This window comes from Metarhizium album (genome assembly GCF_000804445.1).
Source record: "Metarhizium album ARSEF 1941 chromosome Unknown scaffold_5, whole genome shotgun sequence".
In the NCBI taxonomy this organism is placed as follows: domain Eukaryota; kingdom Fungi; phylum Ascomycota; class Sordariomycetes; order Hypocreales; family Clavicipitaceae; genus Metarhizium; species Metarhizium album.
The window spans coordinates 809,830-827,525 of record NW_024467579.1 but is presented as its reverse complement, the minus strand read 5'-3'; the positions used below and the strand labels follow the sequence as shown (position 1 = coordinate 827,525).

General features: G+C 48.2%; 5 protein-coding genes across 5 annotated transcripts; 3 read left to right on the top strand and 2 right to left on the bottom strand.

Moving 5' to 3' along the window:
• Window positions 1–2,966: 2,966 nt before the first annotated feature.
• Window positions 2,967–6,038, bottom strand: MAM_02961 (M protein repeat protein; the record flags this gene model as incomplete). The annotated part of the gene is made up of 6 exons (XM_040821760.1): window positions 2,967–3,164; window positions 3,264–3,350; window positions 3,746–4,202; window positions 4,280–5,523; window positions 5,597–5,884; window positions 5,967–6,038. 6 exons carry the CDS (start codon window positions 6,036–6,038, stop codon window positions 2,967–2,969), a joined length of 2,346 nt encoding a protein of 781 aa, XP_040680329.1.
• A 2,966-nt stretch (window positions 6,039–9,004) lies between these two features.
• On the top strand, window positions 9,005–9,503 carry MAM_02960 (ribosomal protein S28; the record flags this gene model as incomplete). Its single annotated transcript, XM_040821759.1, has 2 exons — window positions 9,005–9,263; window positions 9,325–9,503. 2 exons carry the CDS (start codon window positions 9,005–9,007, stop codon window positions 9,501–9,503), a joined length of 438 nt encoding a protein of 145 aa, XP_040680328.1.
• A 235-nt stretch (window positions 9,504–9,738) lies between these two features.
• MAM_02959 (UbiA prenyltransferase family) lies at window positions 9,739–10,224 on the bottom strand (the record flags this gene model as incomplete). The annotated part of the gene is made up of 1 exon (XM_040821758.1): window positions 9,739–10,224. One exon carries the CDS (start codon window positions 10,222–10,224, stop codon window positions 9,739–9,741), a length of 486 nt encoding a protein of 161 aa, XP_040680327.1.
• Window positions 10,225–11,468: 1,244 nt separating this feature from the next.
• MAM_02958 (JmjC domain-containing protein) lies at window positions 11,469–15,603 on the top strand (the record flags this gene model as incomplete). Its single annotated transcript, XM_040821757.1, has 2 exons — window positions 11,469–11,739; window positions 11,795–15,603. The coding sequence occupies 2 exons, from the start codon at window positions 11,469–11,471 to the stop codon at window positions 15,601–15,603; spliced, it is 4,080 nt and encodes a 1,359-aa protein (XP_040680326.1).
• Window positions 15,604–16,208: 605 nt separating this feature from the next.
• On the top strand, window positions 16,209–17,427 carry MAM_02957 (Histidine acid phosphatase family protein; the record flags this gene model as incomplete). The annotated part of the gene is made up of 5 exons (XM_040821756.1): window positions 16,209–16,222; window positions 16,274–16,332; window positions 16,429–16,673; window positions 16,748–17,167; window positions 17,329–17,427. 5 exons carry the CDS (start codon window positions 16,209–16,211, stop codon window positions 17,425–17,427), a joined length of 837 nt encoding a protein of 278 aa, XP_040680325.1.
• Between the last annotated feature and the right edge of the window lie 269 nt (window positions 17,428–17,696).

The window sequence follows — 17,696 nt, the reverse complement described above, 5'->3', positions numbered from 1 at the left end:
GTTTAGCAGCGAGCTTCTTAACGGGCTGTGTCCTATTTGGCTGTTCACGTGTCTTATTGTCGGGGACCATTCGAGCGCCAAGGAACTTTTGCGCAACGTGGTTTGCGAATCGAGGGCTTGGACAGTTTCGCTTGCCCCCGATGACGCTTGTGCCCTCAAGTTAGTACTACGCGATGCATTCTCGTGCCTGTTTCAAATTTAGCCCTACCGTGTCGATTCTGGAGCTGAGAGATGTGCAAAGCAGACAGGAGTCCCCTGCCGTCAAGTGAAGGCGAACTAGAAGGGGCGTCGAAGGTACTGGATATGCTTCTGCTAAATAGTGTGGTACTCTCTGCGACTACCTCAATAGAGGGGTTCACACTGCTGGTACCATCTGCCTTAATAGATCGGTAACGAGCAGCACGTGGATCGTTCCGACTTGGTTGCATCTCGGACGACGGTCTGGGAACAGCGGTTCGAAGCAGCAAACTACGCTTCCACCTAGAGCTTGAATATATACTGATGAGTAGGGAGACAGAGCAGTGTTGCTGGAATATCTCCGATGACGAACGCGATTGCTGACGAGGGAGTGTCCTGATAGCGAGACGAAACTAACACCATGCGGTTGGCCGGACCAGTGGTCCTTCACGGCTCAGGCACAGGTGAGGATATAGCAGCTCTCAAATATACAATGAGTGTATAAAGTCTTTTTTACTCAATACAAGTAGAAATAAATAATTCGGTTGCAGTAGGGGAGGAGAGGAGAGTAAAAGAGAAGAGAAAGAGAGGAGAGGGGACATGAGGGGGGCAGGGCGGGAAGAGTAATATGTGGCCGGGCTGCTGATCGATCTTGCCGGTTTGAGCAGAGCTCCCTTGAACCATGCCATGTTCAATGTAAGTACTTAAGTAGGAAAAATTTCAGTATGCTATTTGCACGTCCTAACCAAGTCCAAGAGCATGATAAACCGAGTATCAAAGGCGTAGCATCAATAGATGTGTAACTATATTAAGGTTGACGTTTCCTCAGAGCATGCAACGTTGGTCATGTGCTCAGTCGTTGAAAAGCCAGGGCTAGCTCAGCAGCTAGAGCGGTCCGTAGGACCACGGTCTCTCACTTGTTTCTGTATTACCCTTTGGAACTAGGAGTATGGCAAATCTCCGCCTGTAGTCTTGATATATATTATACGAGGAACACAAGGGCTCCGGGGGTAGTGCACAGGGCGTGAGGAGATGTCCTGCTTCAACTTCGGAGGGTATTAACCACGGACGATTAGTGAGACCGACCGCACGAGCACCCCACGTTCTTCACACTCATCAATGCGCTGTCCAGGCGCCATCAGTTGATGCGCTCCGTAGCTTCGCAGCTATTACCAATCCGCGTGCTACCATAGAAACCTGCAACACTGATTTGGATGCAAGCAAGGGGCAGCTCTTCGCAGCTGCGAAACGCTGTTGAAACGTGGCTCTGGGAGACATGCGAGGGTAAAAGATTTTCCATGCTGCCTTAAGTACTTGAGTAGATTGAGTACAGTAAACCAGGTCTATGACGATCCTGTATCTCAACGATTTCGCGCGCATGCCTGGAGGCGAAGTGCCTTTTATATATGTTGCGTACATAAAAATGACTTCCTTTTTATAATGAGTTTCAGCTAGAATTTTATCGAGTAATATACATGGAATTATAGCTATACCTCTAATAATATTAAATCTACCCCTCTTATTGGCCTTATTGCACCAACGAAAGTAGGGGATTCCCTAATTAGGCAGTCGCATCTTAACGATGTAATCCCTGTAGTCAGGTTCTAACGACAGAAAGACCCTCACGAAGGATATTTTCATAGACCTGATCTGCGATCATCTATGAGTTGGTCACTGCTGCCTGTAGCTGTGTTACGGGCCACGGCATGGCTTATCCCTTGATCCGGGCCAATGATGGAAGAAACTTGAATTATAGAGCTAGCGCATTGAGAGCCGCTTTCACGGCATTCAAGGCTACTGTCCACTACTATTCACGCACCGACCGATCGATGGGATCCTCTTGCTTTATTCGCCATTTCTCAGGGGTTTCTTGCAAGGTTGCGGAAAATAAAGAAGTTCCTCGGCGTGACTGTGTGTAATAGTAGAATGTAGTTTCCAAAGTTCTTGATGGTGGGTGTATGTGGCCAGTGTTGAAGTAGGCATGATCCTGTACGCTACTTAGATGCATGCCAGTAAGATAGTGACTACATAAGTAAAGTAGGAACCTAACAAATGCTCAGTCTATTACCACGCTGTGCCCGCTAGTTCACGGTGTAAGTATCACACCGCACAGTATTACACCTGGAGGTTGCCGTCCCTCTCCGGCCACAGTCTGGGTAAGTATTCCACTTTTATTATCCGATCAATATAATCTGCAAATGGTCTTTCCAATTTCTCCGCCCTGCACAGCTGGGGACAGTGGATTTCTCGCTTACGAAGTACTGGATGGAAGAAATGCAGACGGATGTACTTCGTAAAGGTACAACGAATTTCTCGAATGCCTGTGAGTTTACAATCAAATCCTTTCAGGTTGCATGCCTAGTGACTAATGACTCATTTGATACCCCCGTAGAGCGCGGAAATGTCCACAATACTCCAAACGGAGGCCGCTCCCACCCGAGCAAAGATTAATAGTGCAGGTCAATAATGAAAGGATAAATTAGATAAGGGATTTGTCTAAGGTGGGTATGAAAGTTGCTTTAAAGATTCAACCATTCTGGAATACTGATGCGTCAATACCCAGGGTCAGATGAGACGTAGAGAATATTACCGGATCAAAAATCAGCGCGAAGAGACGCTAGGGGGGGGTGGTTACAGCGTAGGAGGTTTTGATATCCGACAAGCTTGAAGGAAAGACAGACATGTTCAATCTTAGAATGCCATAGGGTGAACACAGTTCTGGGATGATCGATCACGGTGGCTTCAAACCATGAAGTCCTATCTCCGCGGCGTCGCTGGAAGACTTTTGGTCAGTAGAGGTAGAGCAAGTCGCGTTGGCGCAACTGACCATTGACCATCTGCCTCTGCTTGTTCAGCCAGCTTCTTGGTGCGTCATGGCGCCGCTGAACTACAACATGGTTGCTCTGCAGTCGACTTGTGAGATCATACCAGGCTGTTGCTATGAGAGCGTTTTCTCTTTGAAGGTTTTTGATGAGCTGATCAGCAGCCTTGACAACATACCGCAATTAGTAAATTTCAGAATCGACGGATGAGGGAAGTGCCTGCAGCACTTGCTTTGTACATAGCCGCAAAGTGAATGAACATACCCTTTGGCTACCCGAAGCCTCGCCACCTTGAGCTGCCTTGAGGCGATTTTGTAAGTCACATTTCTCTTGCTCCGATTGTTCAAGTTGCTATGGATGAAACATGTTAGAATCAAATCAGAACACATACAGAAGACAGCTTCAAGTGAATGTTTTTGAGGTCTTGTCTTCTTGATGATGCCACCGGTGCCGTGGCTGCTGTGCAATCTGAGTGCTGGAATGCCAACGGGATAAAGAGCAACTTGCTGCAAACAAAGTGAAGTCTTTCACTCTGCCTGTCATCTTTGATAACCAGCCCAAACCACCGTAACGGTGATGTTTGATCATTGTGTGATGTGTTGTTTTTCAAGCGAACAGCCCGACAGCGACTACGTGGCTACCAATCCAAACCCATAAGTTGCCTGGATCCGTAAAGCCAAATCTCCACATGTCGATGGCTGTACACGAAGCCAGAGACGTTGACAGCTATGGACGTGGCAACTTACCAATTTACGCTCCTTGAGACGTATGCGCAGTTTTTCGATCTTTTCACTGGATTTCTTCATCGTCTCAGTCATATCTGCATCCGCCAACCCAGCTGTTGAGCTATCTTGCAGTTCCTTTGTATCTTCAATTTCTTTTCTGAGCTTGTCCTTCGCAAGAAGTGCTTCAATCAATTGGGACTTCTGAGCGTCCCGTTCACCGACGACAAAATTGTAGTCCTCCCTTAGCCTGTCCAGCTCTGTCTTGAGGGATTCAGAGATCAGTTTGTCGGTGCTCTTGAGCTCATCAATGACTTCAATCCCGGTCCTTTCTGCGGCCGAAAGTTTTGCTTTGACTGCAATCAGCTCTCGATCTGTATCCGAAACCTTAGATTGCAGCTCGGCAGTCCGTCTTTTAGTTGCATCAAGCTCTTCCTGTGACCCGACGAGCTGAGTCCGCAAATTAATGAATGCTTCAGATCTGTAGTAGTAGAAGAACTGATGGTTAGTTTACGCAAATTTAAATTCAGGTGAAGATATCAGCAGTTGGTCTCGTACCCTTCCTTGGTGGATTCACTTATCAAAGCCGCAATTTGTTCTTGAGACAATGTATGCTTTTCGAAAATGTCATTAAAATTCTGCTGCAGGCGATCCCGCTGCCGGCGTTGCTCTTCAAGTTCACGCCTGAGAAGGGCTGCGTCTCCTGTTGATCCAAGTGTTCGTCTAAGGAGCTCATTTTCCGCTTTAACCCGAGACAATTCCAATGGAAGGTTGGTCTGTTTATCCTCGTCGGTCGCATTATTCAATTCATCCTCCAAGCTAAATGCGCCGGAGACTGCACCAATATTGCCGCCTTGCGTTACCCCGTCAGATTCCTGTTGCATCTGCTCTTGTAAGTCTTGAATAAACCTTTCATCGTGTGTTCTTTGAGCCTTTAGTCTTGTTAGCTCCTCCTCAAGGGCAGCAACATCTCTAAGCAGCTGGTTTTTTTGATTGCGCTCATCCCATAGGTGTTGTTCTGACTGTGTTATCATTTTGGTAAGTTCATCCTCCGCTTTCCGGGTTCTGTCGTCCTTTTCTCTGTCATCCACGAGGGAGCGTAGCTGGTCCTGCAACTCGGCTTTTTCATATTGCAGATTTTGGACTTCTTTAGCGAGGTGTTGCTGGGATTCAAGTTTTTGCTTGTATCTCTCCGCTGCATTTGCTTTCTTTTCAAACTCCTCTGCTTTATGCTTCCACTCTGCTACCTGATCCCTGAGTTCGTCCGCCTGGATGCTTTTCTGGTTTAATCTTTGAAGCTCTCCCTCTAGCTGCGATTTGACTCGATCGTGATTACGAATAGTTTCTTCATTTCTCGCTATGATTTCCATTTGCTCGTGGACTTGAGACTCAAGTAACTTGATAGCCTCTGCACTGTTGGCTCCGTCTTGCGTAGCTTTTCGTAAAACCTCGAGTTCACGATCGTTCTTTTCCTTTTCATATTTTAGTTCTTCATGGCTCAGTTGGAGATGCTCCAAACGAGTGATATAATCCGAAAGGTTTTTCTTTGTGCTGTCAAGCTGTTGCCGTAGTACGGCATTTTGTTCTTCTACCAAAAGATCGATATCCCTCGCTTCCATGACCGCATCAATAGCCTCATCCAAATCATCAGCGTCTTTAAAGTTGGAGATATCTTGTTGCATTGCTCGAATGATTTGCATGATCTCCGCCTGGTTTTCACGGTCGAGACCATGTTGTATTCTTGGAACATATTTGCCGTTGTCGGGACCCATAGCGGCAGCAGATACCATGACGGCGAGAAGCTAAGGAATTGCATTTGGTCAGTACACAGAATGTTAATGGCCAACGAGCATTATAGTGATCGGAGAGACGTACCTGGCTGATGCCCTGAGGCTCGGGATTCTCTGCCACTGCGTGATAATCGAACTTTTTTGCTTGACAGCTCAGCTCAGGAACCTGCTGACGTATGAATCTGAAGAGACCTTTGTAAACGGCCTGGATGTTTCGTTTATTGGTTAGGTATTTCGAGGTGCCATGACGTGACTCAAGATGTGATGGATCAAATTCTGGATCTAATTCATGAAGGATGTAGGCAAGCGTAATGCCGTTTGTTAACTCATCGAGGGATTCAGCAACCTGGTTTAAATCAAAGACTTGATTCGCCTAAAGTCCTGAATCAGCTAACTGTGAAGAAGCTCGAGCAGACGCCAAGATTTCATTGGGGGAATTCCGTAAGTCCACTAACAGATTTAAGCAAAGCAGCCTGGGCGCGCGGGCTGTACGTCGGCGCTGCCTTTGTCGCAAATGGGGGCGCCATTGTCGTGAAAGCTCCTAGGTTTTATCGACGGCACCGCCTACAGGTCTGGAGAGGTAGACGCGGCTGACGAAAAGATTCGGGAGACGCCAGACCAAGGGGCGGCATGTCGGATCTGGGTTCACGAAGTCGTAACAGTAAGTGAGGGAAAGGGAAATGAGAATATAGCGCGCCGGAGATCCTCACAATTGAAAGGTACGGAGTTGCTGAGCAATAAGCAACCAAGGGCGGCCAAGGGGTTCGGAGCATCAAGGTTAGAATAGAACGCCCCACGCGAGCTCTCAGATACCTACCTAGGTACTCCGTACTTACAAAAAAGTACTTTCAAGTACTCAAGTAAGTACGGAGTACCTAGCGAGTTATAATGCAGACCCACTAGCCACCCAGATGTATGCAGCTGGGAAAACGATATACTAACAGGTACCTAGAACTACTAGCCAAATAATGTTGGACTACTAGCTTATTGTTCCTTCCGTAATAACTTACTTAACTCAAGTTAAGAAGTACTTAGCAAAGTCCCAAAGATACAATCCACACTAACCTACAGTAGGGATAGGAACACGTACTGCTCTGCAAGTGGGTATTTCCATTAAGCGCTTTTCTGTGCGGCACCGTGCCACAGCCTATTTTTTAGGAATTATCTGTCAAAGACTGACCTTACAGGCAACTGCGTGTAAGGGTTAACTACAGACTTAAAGAGAGGAACGGAGAATGAGAGGTTCCTCTTCTGCCCTTTCCGTGCAACTACCTATATACATGTAGGCTCTGACGCGCATCCGATAAGTATCCGACAAAGCACTGACACGGTGCCTTGTGTATACTCGAGCTGTGAGCTCAAGTCCTAAGTAACTATACCTTACGCAGCTCTAGCTAGCGTGGTATATAAGTTGCATGGTAGTCTGAATTTTAGATCTAAATAAATGTATTTAAATTTATAAGAGCTTTTTTATCAATTTAGGAAAGGCAACTTTTTTATGTAAAAGGATTCAGATCAAGTTGAAAGCGCCCGTGTCCTGGATCACACCCCAAGTTGGGTGTGGTAGGCACCCAGGAAAAATAAGTACACTCTGTGAAGGACAGTATGGCCGATGTCATAAGTCCCAAAACCAAATAGTGCCCTCATCTTTCCTTGGTGGCGAACATGGAAACCCGAAAGGAAAAATTGCTTTCCATCCAAGGTTGCGTGAAAACAGACTTATGGAATAGCTCATTGAATTGTAGCCGTTCGTTCTATTATATCATCTATCGCCTGCACTTCCTGCAACGCCTGGTCTATTGCGGCAGGGAGGGCGGCAAGGGTGGCGACCAAATTCATTCCTTGCCACACTTCTGCGTCTGGATGAGGCGATAACGGCATTTGCACAATAAGTATCGAGCCGGCTTAAAAGGGAAACTCTTATACTCTTTAAAGCAAATGTCTAGATGGGGGAGAGAGTAAAAGACACGATTTTCAGGTGAGTTTAAAAATATATTACCCTGTGAGATGACATGTCCAGCCGACGCTGCGATTTGGATTTTCTTGCGAATGCGTCATTCAAAATTATTGCCTACCCATTAGGTACGTACCCAGGGAGACAGCCTCAGAGGCAGCTGGGCTTTTCAACAACTGAGGACAAAAAACTTTAGCAGAATACTTCAGGAAGCCATCAGACATCATGCTCGAGAAAACATTGTTCACTAGGACAAGGCTATTGTTTGGCAGCGCAAACCTCAATTTACAGAAGCCGGCTGACATTTCAGGCTGCTGGAAGCATTTCGTGTTGCCCAACACGAAGATACTGGTCATCGCAAGGCGTTGTGGATAGTTTCAGCCCGAGTTCCATGGGTACCGTGTATCGATAGATTTTGCCCGTTCCAGACATCTTGGCTTTCCTGTTCGACTGCTCGCATAGCCACTGTAACGTCTCCCAATCTTGCTACCACGTCAATAACGCCGTCGTTAACTCGTCGAAAATATTGATCGTTGGCCTCTCTTCTTTTCCGGCCAAGAACAATATCCATTTCTGATTCTTCAACGGCTTTTGACCCAAAAGGATCCAAACCTTCCTTTTCGCCGTCAAATCCTTCACCCGATGTCTTTTGAAGACTTTTTGCTTGCTCTGTTGCCTCCGTAACACTCGATTTTGGCGGTTCCACGAAAGCGCCTCGTAAATTGCGAAGCTCCTCACCAACAGATGGGATGGGTTTATCCCGTGTAGACGTTCCAATCGACTCATCAGCCTCACTTCTCGCCCAAGCCTGTGCGAGTCCTATTTGCGCAGATCGTAGATCAGACAGCTTCTGCTCATGTCCAGGTCCAAACACATGAGTGCCACCTGATGCTGATAATTCAACCTCCTCTAGAGTGGCCTGCATCTCCGCCCATAACGCATCGGTCTTATCTGTACTTCGTGTGCTCCCTGCCCTACCAGGCAGCTGCACATTTGTTGGAGCAGACCCAGAGCGAAGAGATGTACTGCGCTCTAAACTGGAGGGGTCCCGCCTTGAAGTAGGTGGAGCTGGTCCAGAACCTGAAAGACTAGAAAGAGACACATGTGATGCGCCTGGGGAAGGATGAAGAAAGAGTGCTGGGGGAGGGTCTCGTCTTCCCATTGATCTTGACATTCAGTGACAGGCCAATAGCGATATTCATGTCGGGGTGCTTACTTCCTACTACTTGGGCAAGTAGCAAGTAGGTGTAGTAGTCATAGGGTCGTGGGTATGTGGGTACTCCGAGTGTCCGTCCGGGCCCGGAAGCATGTGTCAATATCACGTGATGCGGGTTCCTTCGCCAGGGCAAACAAACCCTAGTGTCCAACTTGGCAGGCCAACCGAACTTTTTGCTACTCCGCTCAAGTCACCTTCACACCGACCCATTGCCGAGTGGTAAAGACAAAAAATCGGTGCGTACATCAGGTTTGGGGCGGGAACAACCTCGAAATAATATACTGTGAGGATTGACTATTTGGTTGCTAACTGAAATAGCAATCATGGCTGGAGGTAAACCCCGTGGTCTGAACGCGGCGCGAAAACTGCGAACAAACCGAAAGGACCAGAAATGGGCCGATCTTCACTACAAGAAGCGTGCGTTGGGGACCGCTTTCAAGTCATCCCCTTTCGGTGGCTCTTCTCACGCCAAGGGAATCGTTCTCGAGAAGGTCGGTGTTGAGGCCAAGCAGCCCAACTCTGCTATCCGAAAGTGTGTTCGTGTGCAATTGATTAAGAACGGCAAGAAGGTTACTGCCTTTGGTATGTTACGCAGTCTGGGCGCCTTGCTTGCTTTGTTAAGCTAATTCAATGTCCTGTACAGTTCCCAACGACGGTTGCTTGAACTTCGTGGATGAAAACGACGAGGTCTTACTGGCTGGTTTCGGTCGCAAGGGCAAGGCGAAGGGCGACATTCCAGGTGTGCGATTCAAGGTCGTGAAGGTCTCTGGAGTTGGGCTGTTGGCTCTGTGGAAGGAGAAAAAGGAGAAGCCTCGTTCTTAGGAAATGGTGACGGATAGAGCAGGGCGACGCCAACAGGTCAAATTTCCGCACGAGCAGTCCGATCGACTTTCTTGCATTGGTATCACAGGTTGGGTTTTCATCACAAGAGGCTAGATTCTACAACGAAGAATGCAAACCTCATTTTGAAGCATGACAGGAAATTATGTCTATAAAATAGGGAGATGCGTGATGGTTCCACGAGAAGAAACGAAGTAAATGTACACAGAGAGGATCCCTAGTCATGGCTTGGCTTTGAGTCCCTTCCCTCACCAGCATTGGGATTCTGTGAGAGTTGAATGAGGTAGTCTGCTGCCAAACCCAAGCTAATAGTGCCACCTGTAATCCAGCATCCGTTGACAAACCACCACCAACAGTCCTTAACACTTTTCAGGTTGACTTTCTTAATCATGAGTGCCAAAGTGACCGCAGCCCCTCCGCAGCTCCCAATGAAAAAGGCCGGCCCAGCACAAGAAGCAATGCCGGCAGCGGCAAGAAGAGCGATTTGCGTCGTAGCTAGTCCCGTGAGGATTTGCTTGGTTACCGAGTCGTGCTTCAATGCAATACTTTTGATGCCGGCTTTGGCGTCGTCTTTAATGTCCATGTGCGCATAGATCATGTCATATAGAACCGTCCAGGCGATATTAGAGCTGTAGAGGCAGGCGGCAGCGATTAAAGCTGACCCGTTTGACAACAAATCTATGCCCAAAGCTGGAAAGCCCATGATCGCGCCCCACGAGAAAGTCAAACCTAGGACAAATTGTGGATAGTACGTTACCCGCTTAGCCAGGGGGTAACTCGCAACGAACAAGAGGCTTGGTATGCCATAGAAAAGACAAGGCCCTGGAAATTGAATCAAGATACCTAGGCCAGCTAGAAGTTGAGCCCCGGTAAACAATAAGCCGTTGAAGGGAGAAATAGCGCGCCGAGCAATTGGTCGAAGTCGAGTGCGGGAGACGTGAGGGTCGAGATTTCGATCCCACAGATCATTGATAGTGCATCCTGCTCCTCGCATTATCAGAGCGCCAGAGAAGAAGAGTAATGCAGTACCAGAAACTGAACCAACGGAGGGCATCGGAGAAACCATTGGTGCTGCCATCAGTGTCGAGAAAAGGCATGGAAAATACAAATAATAGGTGCCTGTTGGTTTGTCGATTCGAATGAGTTCTGCGTATGGAACCCACGACGCTGGGATTATCGAAAGAATCCCAGAATTGGGTGGTTGATAGCCTGGAAGTGTGCCATAATTTTCTGGCTTGACTTGAGGCTGAAGAGACGACGATGCTCGTCGAAGGTGCGTTTGATGTAGGTTACCGAGCTGCTGTCTGAACAAGCCAGGTTTAAAAAGACGCAGGTCGACATTGAGTCCCCCATAACAGGCTAATTTCTGCCTACGCGTTGTAAACCAAAGACGTCTAGGGAATGTAAACAGCGCCGTAGAGCCTCGTGAGACGTTTGGTAGCCTCATTGTTGAAGGGGCGTGAGAGTAGTGATGGTCTTCGATGACCAATCGTGTCCCTCAATCTTATGATAGCAAACAGCTCCTTTAAAGCTTCCGACTTTCAGGCACAGTACTGTGACGAAATTTGTTGACTCAGAGAAATGTGAGTACTTTCAAGTACTCTGGTCATTGAGGAAATAAGAATATTAAATGAAATAGAAGATAACTTGACGTCTGGGTAATGCAATTTTACATCACGTGATATCTATTTTGAGCACTGTCTTGCCTAGGCATATAGGAAGCTTCGGCCTTGCACAAGCCAGACCTTTTAACGCGTTTCGACATGACCACTCACTCCCACATTCCCGCAATCATTATTTCACGTGCCTCACGTTGAAAGAAACGCATGCAACCGCAGCTATAAAATCCCTTTTCATTCTTCATCTTGCAATCGAGCTCACTTTACTGGTGGTCCGCGCCGACAAAATTTAGATGCAGGGGTCCTACCTAGTTGTCTTCTCGCAAATATGCCAACTTCACTTCACCCACAGGCCAAATTCGATCCCATTCCACCGGACCTTGACTTGCAGGGCCTAGTAGATCGCACGCCAAACTTCAAATGGGTTCAGAGAGTCTCAAGGATTCAAATACTTCGTCTTGGCCAGCAAGGATTTGAAAAACTTATTCAAATACATGTCATTGCTGGAGGGAAGCCATTAGTCATTGATGGCTGGGATGCACTTTTGTCAAAGGAGCTTTTCAATGTCAGCTGGCTTGAGAAGACGTATGATAAAAAAGGTAAGTTTTTGGTGAATCTTGCCATTTTCTGGTCACTAATGTCGCTTTGCAACAGAGGAGAATGTTCGCGACATAAATGCCGGAACAGATATTCCGATGACGACCGGACATTATCTGAGGTCAATGAAGCAACTGACAAACCAATGGACTCCACAAAACTACCGTGACGAGCGTCGACAACGACTTTATCTGAAAGACATCGACTGTCCTGTGGAATGGCGACGTGAGCTGCAGACAATTTTGCATCCCAACTTATTCTATCTGAACGACAATGTAACGACATCGGGTTCATCGAATTCAGCACAACCACCTGGAGGCGATAGGCAAGATGGTGCGAGCTCTATAGCTCCCGCCGGGGACCTTATGTCAAGCCTACCGGAGGAGATGCGGGCCGAAAACTTGATGTGCTATGTTGGTCACGAAGGTACCTATACGCCAGCGCATCGTGAGATGTGTGCCTCTGTTGGACACAATATCATGGTGGAGACCTCAGGTGACAGTCCGGGAGAAAGACCCGGAAGTTCTATCTGGTTTATGACCGAAAGTAAAGATCGAGACGTGGTCCGTGAATACTTCTTGTCCATGTTGGGTCATGATATTGAGATTGAAAAGCATTTTGCGCAAATCAACGCCTGGAAAAAGGCACCTTTCGATGTCTACCTTGTGGATCAGCGCGCCGGTGACTTTATTATCATTCCGCCGCTGGCAGCGCACCAAGTCTGGAACAGAGGCACACGAACAATGAAAGTAGCCTGGAATCGCACCACCCCTGAGACTCTGTGCCTGGCGCTTCGCGAGGCTCTACCAAAAGCGAGACTGGTGTGTCGTGATGAACAGTATAAGAACAAGGCCATGATATATTTTACTCTCCACAAGTATTATCAACTCCTGAAAGAAATGGAAAGACAAGAAGATATGACCCAGAATAGCCTCATGGGGATCGGACGAGATATTGTCAGAAATTCACCTCGGGCAAGACAACTCGCTGGAGACTTCAGGTCCCTATTCACTCTTTTCACGGAAATACTCGTTGACGAGACTTTTGCATACAAAGAGAAGAGCGTCGAAAAATTGGCCTTTGACTCATGTGTCACTTGCTCGTACTGCCGCTGCAATATATTCAATCGATTCCTGACCTGCAAAAATTGCACAAGGGCTCTTGTTGACGGAGATGAAGATGCATACGACATATGCATGGAATGTTACGCCATGGGAAGATCTTGTGCTTGCTTATCCGGTCTTCAATGGTGTGAACAATGGTCTTGGTCTGAGCTTAGCGAGAAATATGAGCTATGGCGTGAAATGGTCATTATCAATGATGGCTTCGTTGATTTGCATGGCTCACCTCCTCCTTTTGAGGCAGCTAGACAAAAATCGGCTAAGAAATCAGTGGCACAGATATGCCAGGAGGCTCTCATCAGGCGCCCCTGGAAAGACATCACGAAACAAGATTTCGGCAAAGTTTCAAGCGATTCTGAGCAAGGAGACGTCGAGGATGGCCCCAAGAAAAAAACAAAAAGAAAACAAAAGAAGGGCGAAGTCCGCCGATGTCATGTATGCTGTCACAAGGACTACAGTTATCGAGTTCATGAATGCTCGAATCCGGAGTGTGCAGAGGCATATTGCTACGGTGTCCTCTATAGAGCTTTCGATATGATGCCGCAAGCAGTCTTGCAGGATGAAACCTGGCAATGCCCCAAATGTTTGGGCATTTGCAATTGTGGGCATTGCCGTCGGGCAGGAAACATGAACCCATATACCCCCAGGAACACGTCACTTGGCCATGATACTCGGCCAATCGCGGATGACCGGAGTGTAGAAGCCCTGGTTGATTTTCGCGTGCACAATTTGTCCTGGCTGAAGGCTGCTGGAGAGGAAAGCCGGAGCAGAGACAGTCGCAGAATGCAAAGATTGCGGCAACAAGCCGACCACGCTAAAGCACGAAGCGAGCTGGCTGGAGTCGAAGGTGGAAAGGCTTTCCCTGAAGACGGCGATAGTTCTCAGAGGGTCGCAAACACGGACCAAGACCCGCGGGGTTTTGAAAGACAAGGTGTTAGCGACTATCCCACACTGGCATTGGAGTCCGGGAACAACTCACAGCCAAGGCCGGACTTAGGGGGATCAGCGGTTGCGCAGGACTGTATATCTCCTTACCCAGATCCGTCTGTGGCTTCAAATTATGGCATCGGGATGGGGTACTATGAGCAGGACGATACCCCGGACAAAATTCTCTTTGATCCATATAACGCTCCTCTTACTGCTATACCCCTGGCCGACCTCGAAGTACCTGATTCTGTCAAGAAGTCTATTCGTGCCGCGAAGAGAAAAGCCAAACGAGATAGTGAGGACCCGGATTTCACTGTAGGGAGATCTAGTCACAAAAGGATCCGGCATATGAGTGGTGCAGATATATTGGATAATGTGGACCCCGCTCTCTTTGATACGGAATCATCAATGTCATTCACATTACGCCAAAAACGTACGCAATCGAGCATTGCCATAGGACCTCTCACAAACGACCACGATACAAATCAAGAGCCATCTTCAACAAGATCCCTCGCTGGAGATATATCCACGGAACCCACCCTTCGGCATGCAAGGCCCCTGGCATCATACGTAGAAGTTGACGATCTTGACATGGAAGAGATAGAGGAGGGCGAAACGGTTGCCGAGAGATCTGCTCCGGAGTTCGTTTTGGACGATACGAGTGCGAAATCGACCGAACTTGTGCAACTGTCGGAAGATCAACGTGGTCTAGTTGAGCAGAAGGCACTTGAGCAGAAACTCTCGGCAACAAGAAGAAACCTCGAGTCAAGTCGGAGCGGAAAAAGACGCGGTCGGCCTCCTGGTCGGCCTTCCCGGGTCAATGTGAGGCGTGTCGACTCTACATCAACGGCCAACCCAATAAGCCCCGCGCCAGGGATCCACACGCGTGGTCGGCCAAGGAAATCAATGATCGTCTCCTTAAAGCAATCGGATGCACCAACAACTGCAAAAACAGCAGCATTGGGAGATCAAGATGAATATCCAGGCGAGGTTTTCGACACTTCCAGTGTGAAGTTGAGCAATAATCAAGAGCCAAGAAGCAGTTCCCCAGCTGGGCTGTCTTTACCAACCCGTGTCGGATCTGGGCGTGGAGCTGGGACGGTCGGAATATCCCAAGAGCGTAAACTCAAAAATGTTGGCCGTGTAGTGACTGGGACCCGCTCTAATCCCAAAGGAAAGATAATGCGACTAGACTCGAAGAGCCGTGCCTCCCAGTTAAGAGACTTGAAGTCTGCAGACCAGCCATTCATGTCAATGGCCCAAAGATTGGCTCTCAGAGGGAGAAAGTTTAAGATTGGGACGCGAAAAGCTACTGCCAGTGGTTTGTTGAACGTCAGGGACGATGAAATACATGATTCTGAAGCACCAGAGTCTGCGAATAAAGATTTGTGTCGAGTGGGAACGTCAGTGGCTGGTCGCACAGAAAGTAGCCGTCGTCATGAGTCGCAAAATCTGCTTGGTACACAAACAAGCCCGGCGGTCAAGGGACGAATCACTGATATCTCAGACGATGAACAACTACCCGTTTACAAACCGTCAGATATGCCCGTTAGCCAGAAAACTGTCGTTAGACTGACTGATATGGTGTCCAGCGAAGACGAGCATGAGCATGAGAGCACAGCAGACGCGGCGATAGCATCTAGCGATGAAAGCAATGACAGTGACATCCCGGCAAGCTGGCTGGACAGCGGAGAACGTGCTCCAACCGAATCAGGCTATGCCGGCTGTCGTGGGGGAAAGAGGGGGGGAAGAAGAGGGAGAGGAAGGCCTAGAGGTCGCCCCCGTGGCCCGAGCCGCGGCCGCAGAACCAATTCATGACGCGCTCAAAGGCTCTATGTCGAGTTTGGGGTCCGGCAGTTGGGGCAGAGTTATCCGGCAAGGAAAAAAATAGGTGTACTAGCCACTTGGGCGCTGACGGGTATTTCTGTCATAGCTAGATGGCTGCCCCCTACCTACCTAGGTACTTAGTAGGTGTGTAGGCACTTGGTCGGGTATCGAAGATAGAACCGCATGACGCAGTATGGATTTGAAAGATCTCGTGGACCCTAGTGTCATTTATTGCTGAGACAGCAGACTCACAAAAGCGTTTTAGAGACATCACGTGGGGATACATTAACATGTAATACGTACGAGCCTAGGCATACTTGTAGCAATTGATGCTTTGGCGCCTTGACTTCCATGTCCCTGGCGTCCACGTGGGCGGCGGCTGGTTCATCCACTCGCTCATGCACAGAGAACAACTATCTATTGGCTGACAGTCAACCTACGTACTTTAGTAGTCAAAAGGGGGGATTAAATAACGTTACCAGACACCTAGTAGTACTTACTTCAGTAAGTAGGCAGTGAGGTACTACCTACAGGGAGTTTCTCCATAATTCGATGGCCTCCCAATCTATAAATGGAAAAACAAACTTCCTGCCGTCATGTCCTACCTTAGGTAAGTAGCCTGCTAGGTTCGGTGACGTTGCGACCGAACTCCCGCATCCAGACTCATTTCGCCAGCCGACAAGCACGGAGAAGGGAGGAAAGCGACACTCATGACGCTATGTAGGTATGTAGCTTGATCACAAAATATGAAGGCGTCTCATGTACCTTTTGCCCTAGTCGTGCTACTGCTCCAACTGCTGCTACGTTTGGCGATAGCAACTTCCTCGTCATCCCTCTTCGACATGAGAGCTATCGACACAGGCTGGCACGCTCCCGCAAACACACAGCTCAACAATCTTACCTCAGCGCTCGGTTCCAACGAGGTCTATGGGTTCATTTTTAACTCATCGAATACCCCCGACCGTGAATATGGAGAATACAACTGGTGCAATATGCCCCATGTTCGACCAGCCGAATACCTTGTAGCTGACGGAGCATTTGAATTACAATATGTTGAATTGGTATGTTGAAGCGACTACGACTGCAGACCCGCTTTTCTTCCCAATTAATGCCATTTCCTAATTGATTTTTGCAGATTCACAGGCACCACAAGCGGACGCCGTACGCCTCGAACGCTTTTCCTGTGGAGCCGTATCAGTGGAATTGCGATGATGTACGCTTGTTTCTCTACGGTGAGCCTTTCAAAGGAAAGAAGTCCTCCCCAGTGTTTCGGCAAGGACACATTTCTCCGACAAACCCATTTCTGCCACCTGGCTGGGTTGGAAGCTGCAACTTTCCTCAAATTACGTCGGGCGGTCTAAGCGACTCGTGGCAGCATGGTGCTGATCTGTACGCCGTGTACCATGATCTTTTGGGATTTCTGCCGTCAAGGAATTCCGATTACAGATCGTCTGTGCGATATCGTGTCACCAATAATGCTATAACGAGCCAGGTTGCTGGCATGATAGTTAGCGGCATGTGGGCGACAAACGATCCGTATCCACTGATTATTGAAGTATGTTACACGCCAGGACTACTCTCTTCTCCCGAGCAACTTGCCTCTGGACTTCCGTTGACTTCTCATCACTTGTATCGCCGCTCTTCCTTCCGTAGCTCACTTGACCTACTTCTTGACCTGCTGCTAACAAAATTTGTGTGCTTTTCCACAGGCCCCAGGAATCGACAGCCTGGAGCCACAATACGCTTGTAACTCGGCTGACACACTCTTCAATGCTATCAAATCCAACCGAAATCCTGATTGGCAAAAGCATCTAGAGGCGTCCGCGGTTTTGTTCAGTACGCTTGACGATATCTCGGGAGTTCCCGCCACGGATGGAGGATTCCACTCTTCATTCGACCACTACTATGACAACCTCTCGGCCAGACAATGCCATGCTAGACCCTTGCCGTGCAAGCTAGTTGACGGCCAGAACAGCACCACCTGCGTGACGCAGAACCTTGCTAATGCGGTCTATCGTTTGGGAAACTGGGAATACAGTCAAATATATCGTGATCATCCCTCGTCACTCCCTGCTAGTGTGGCA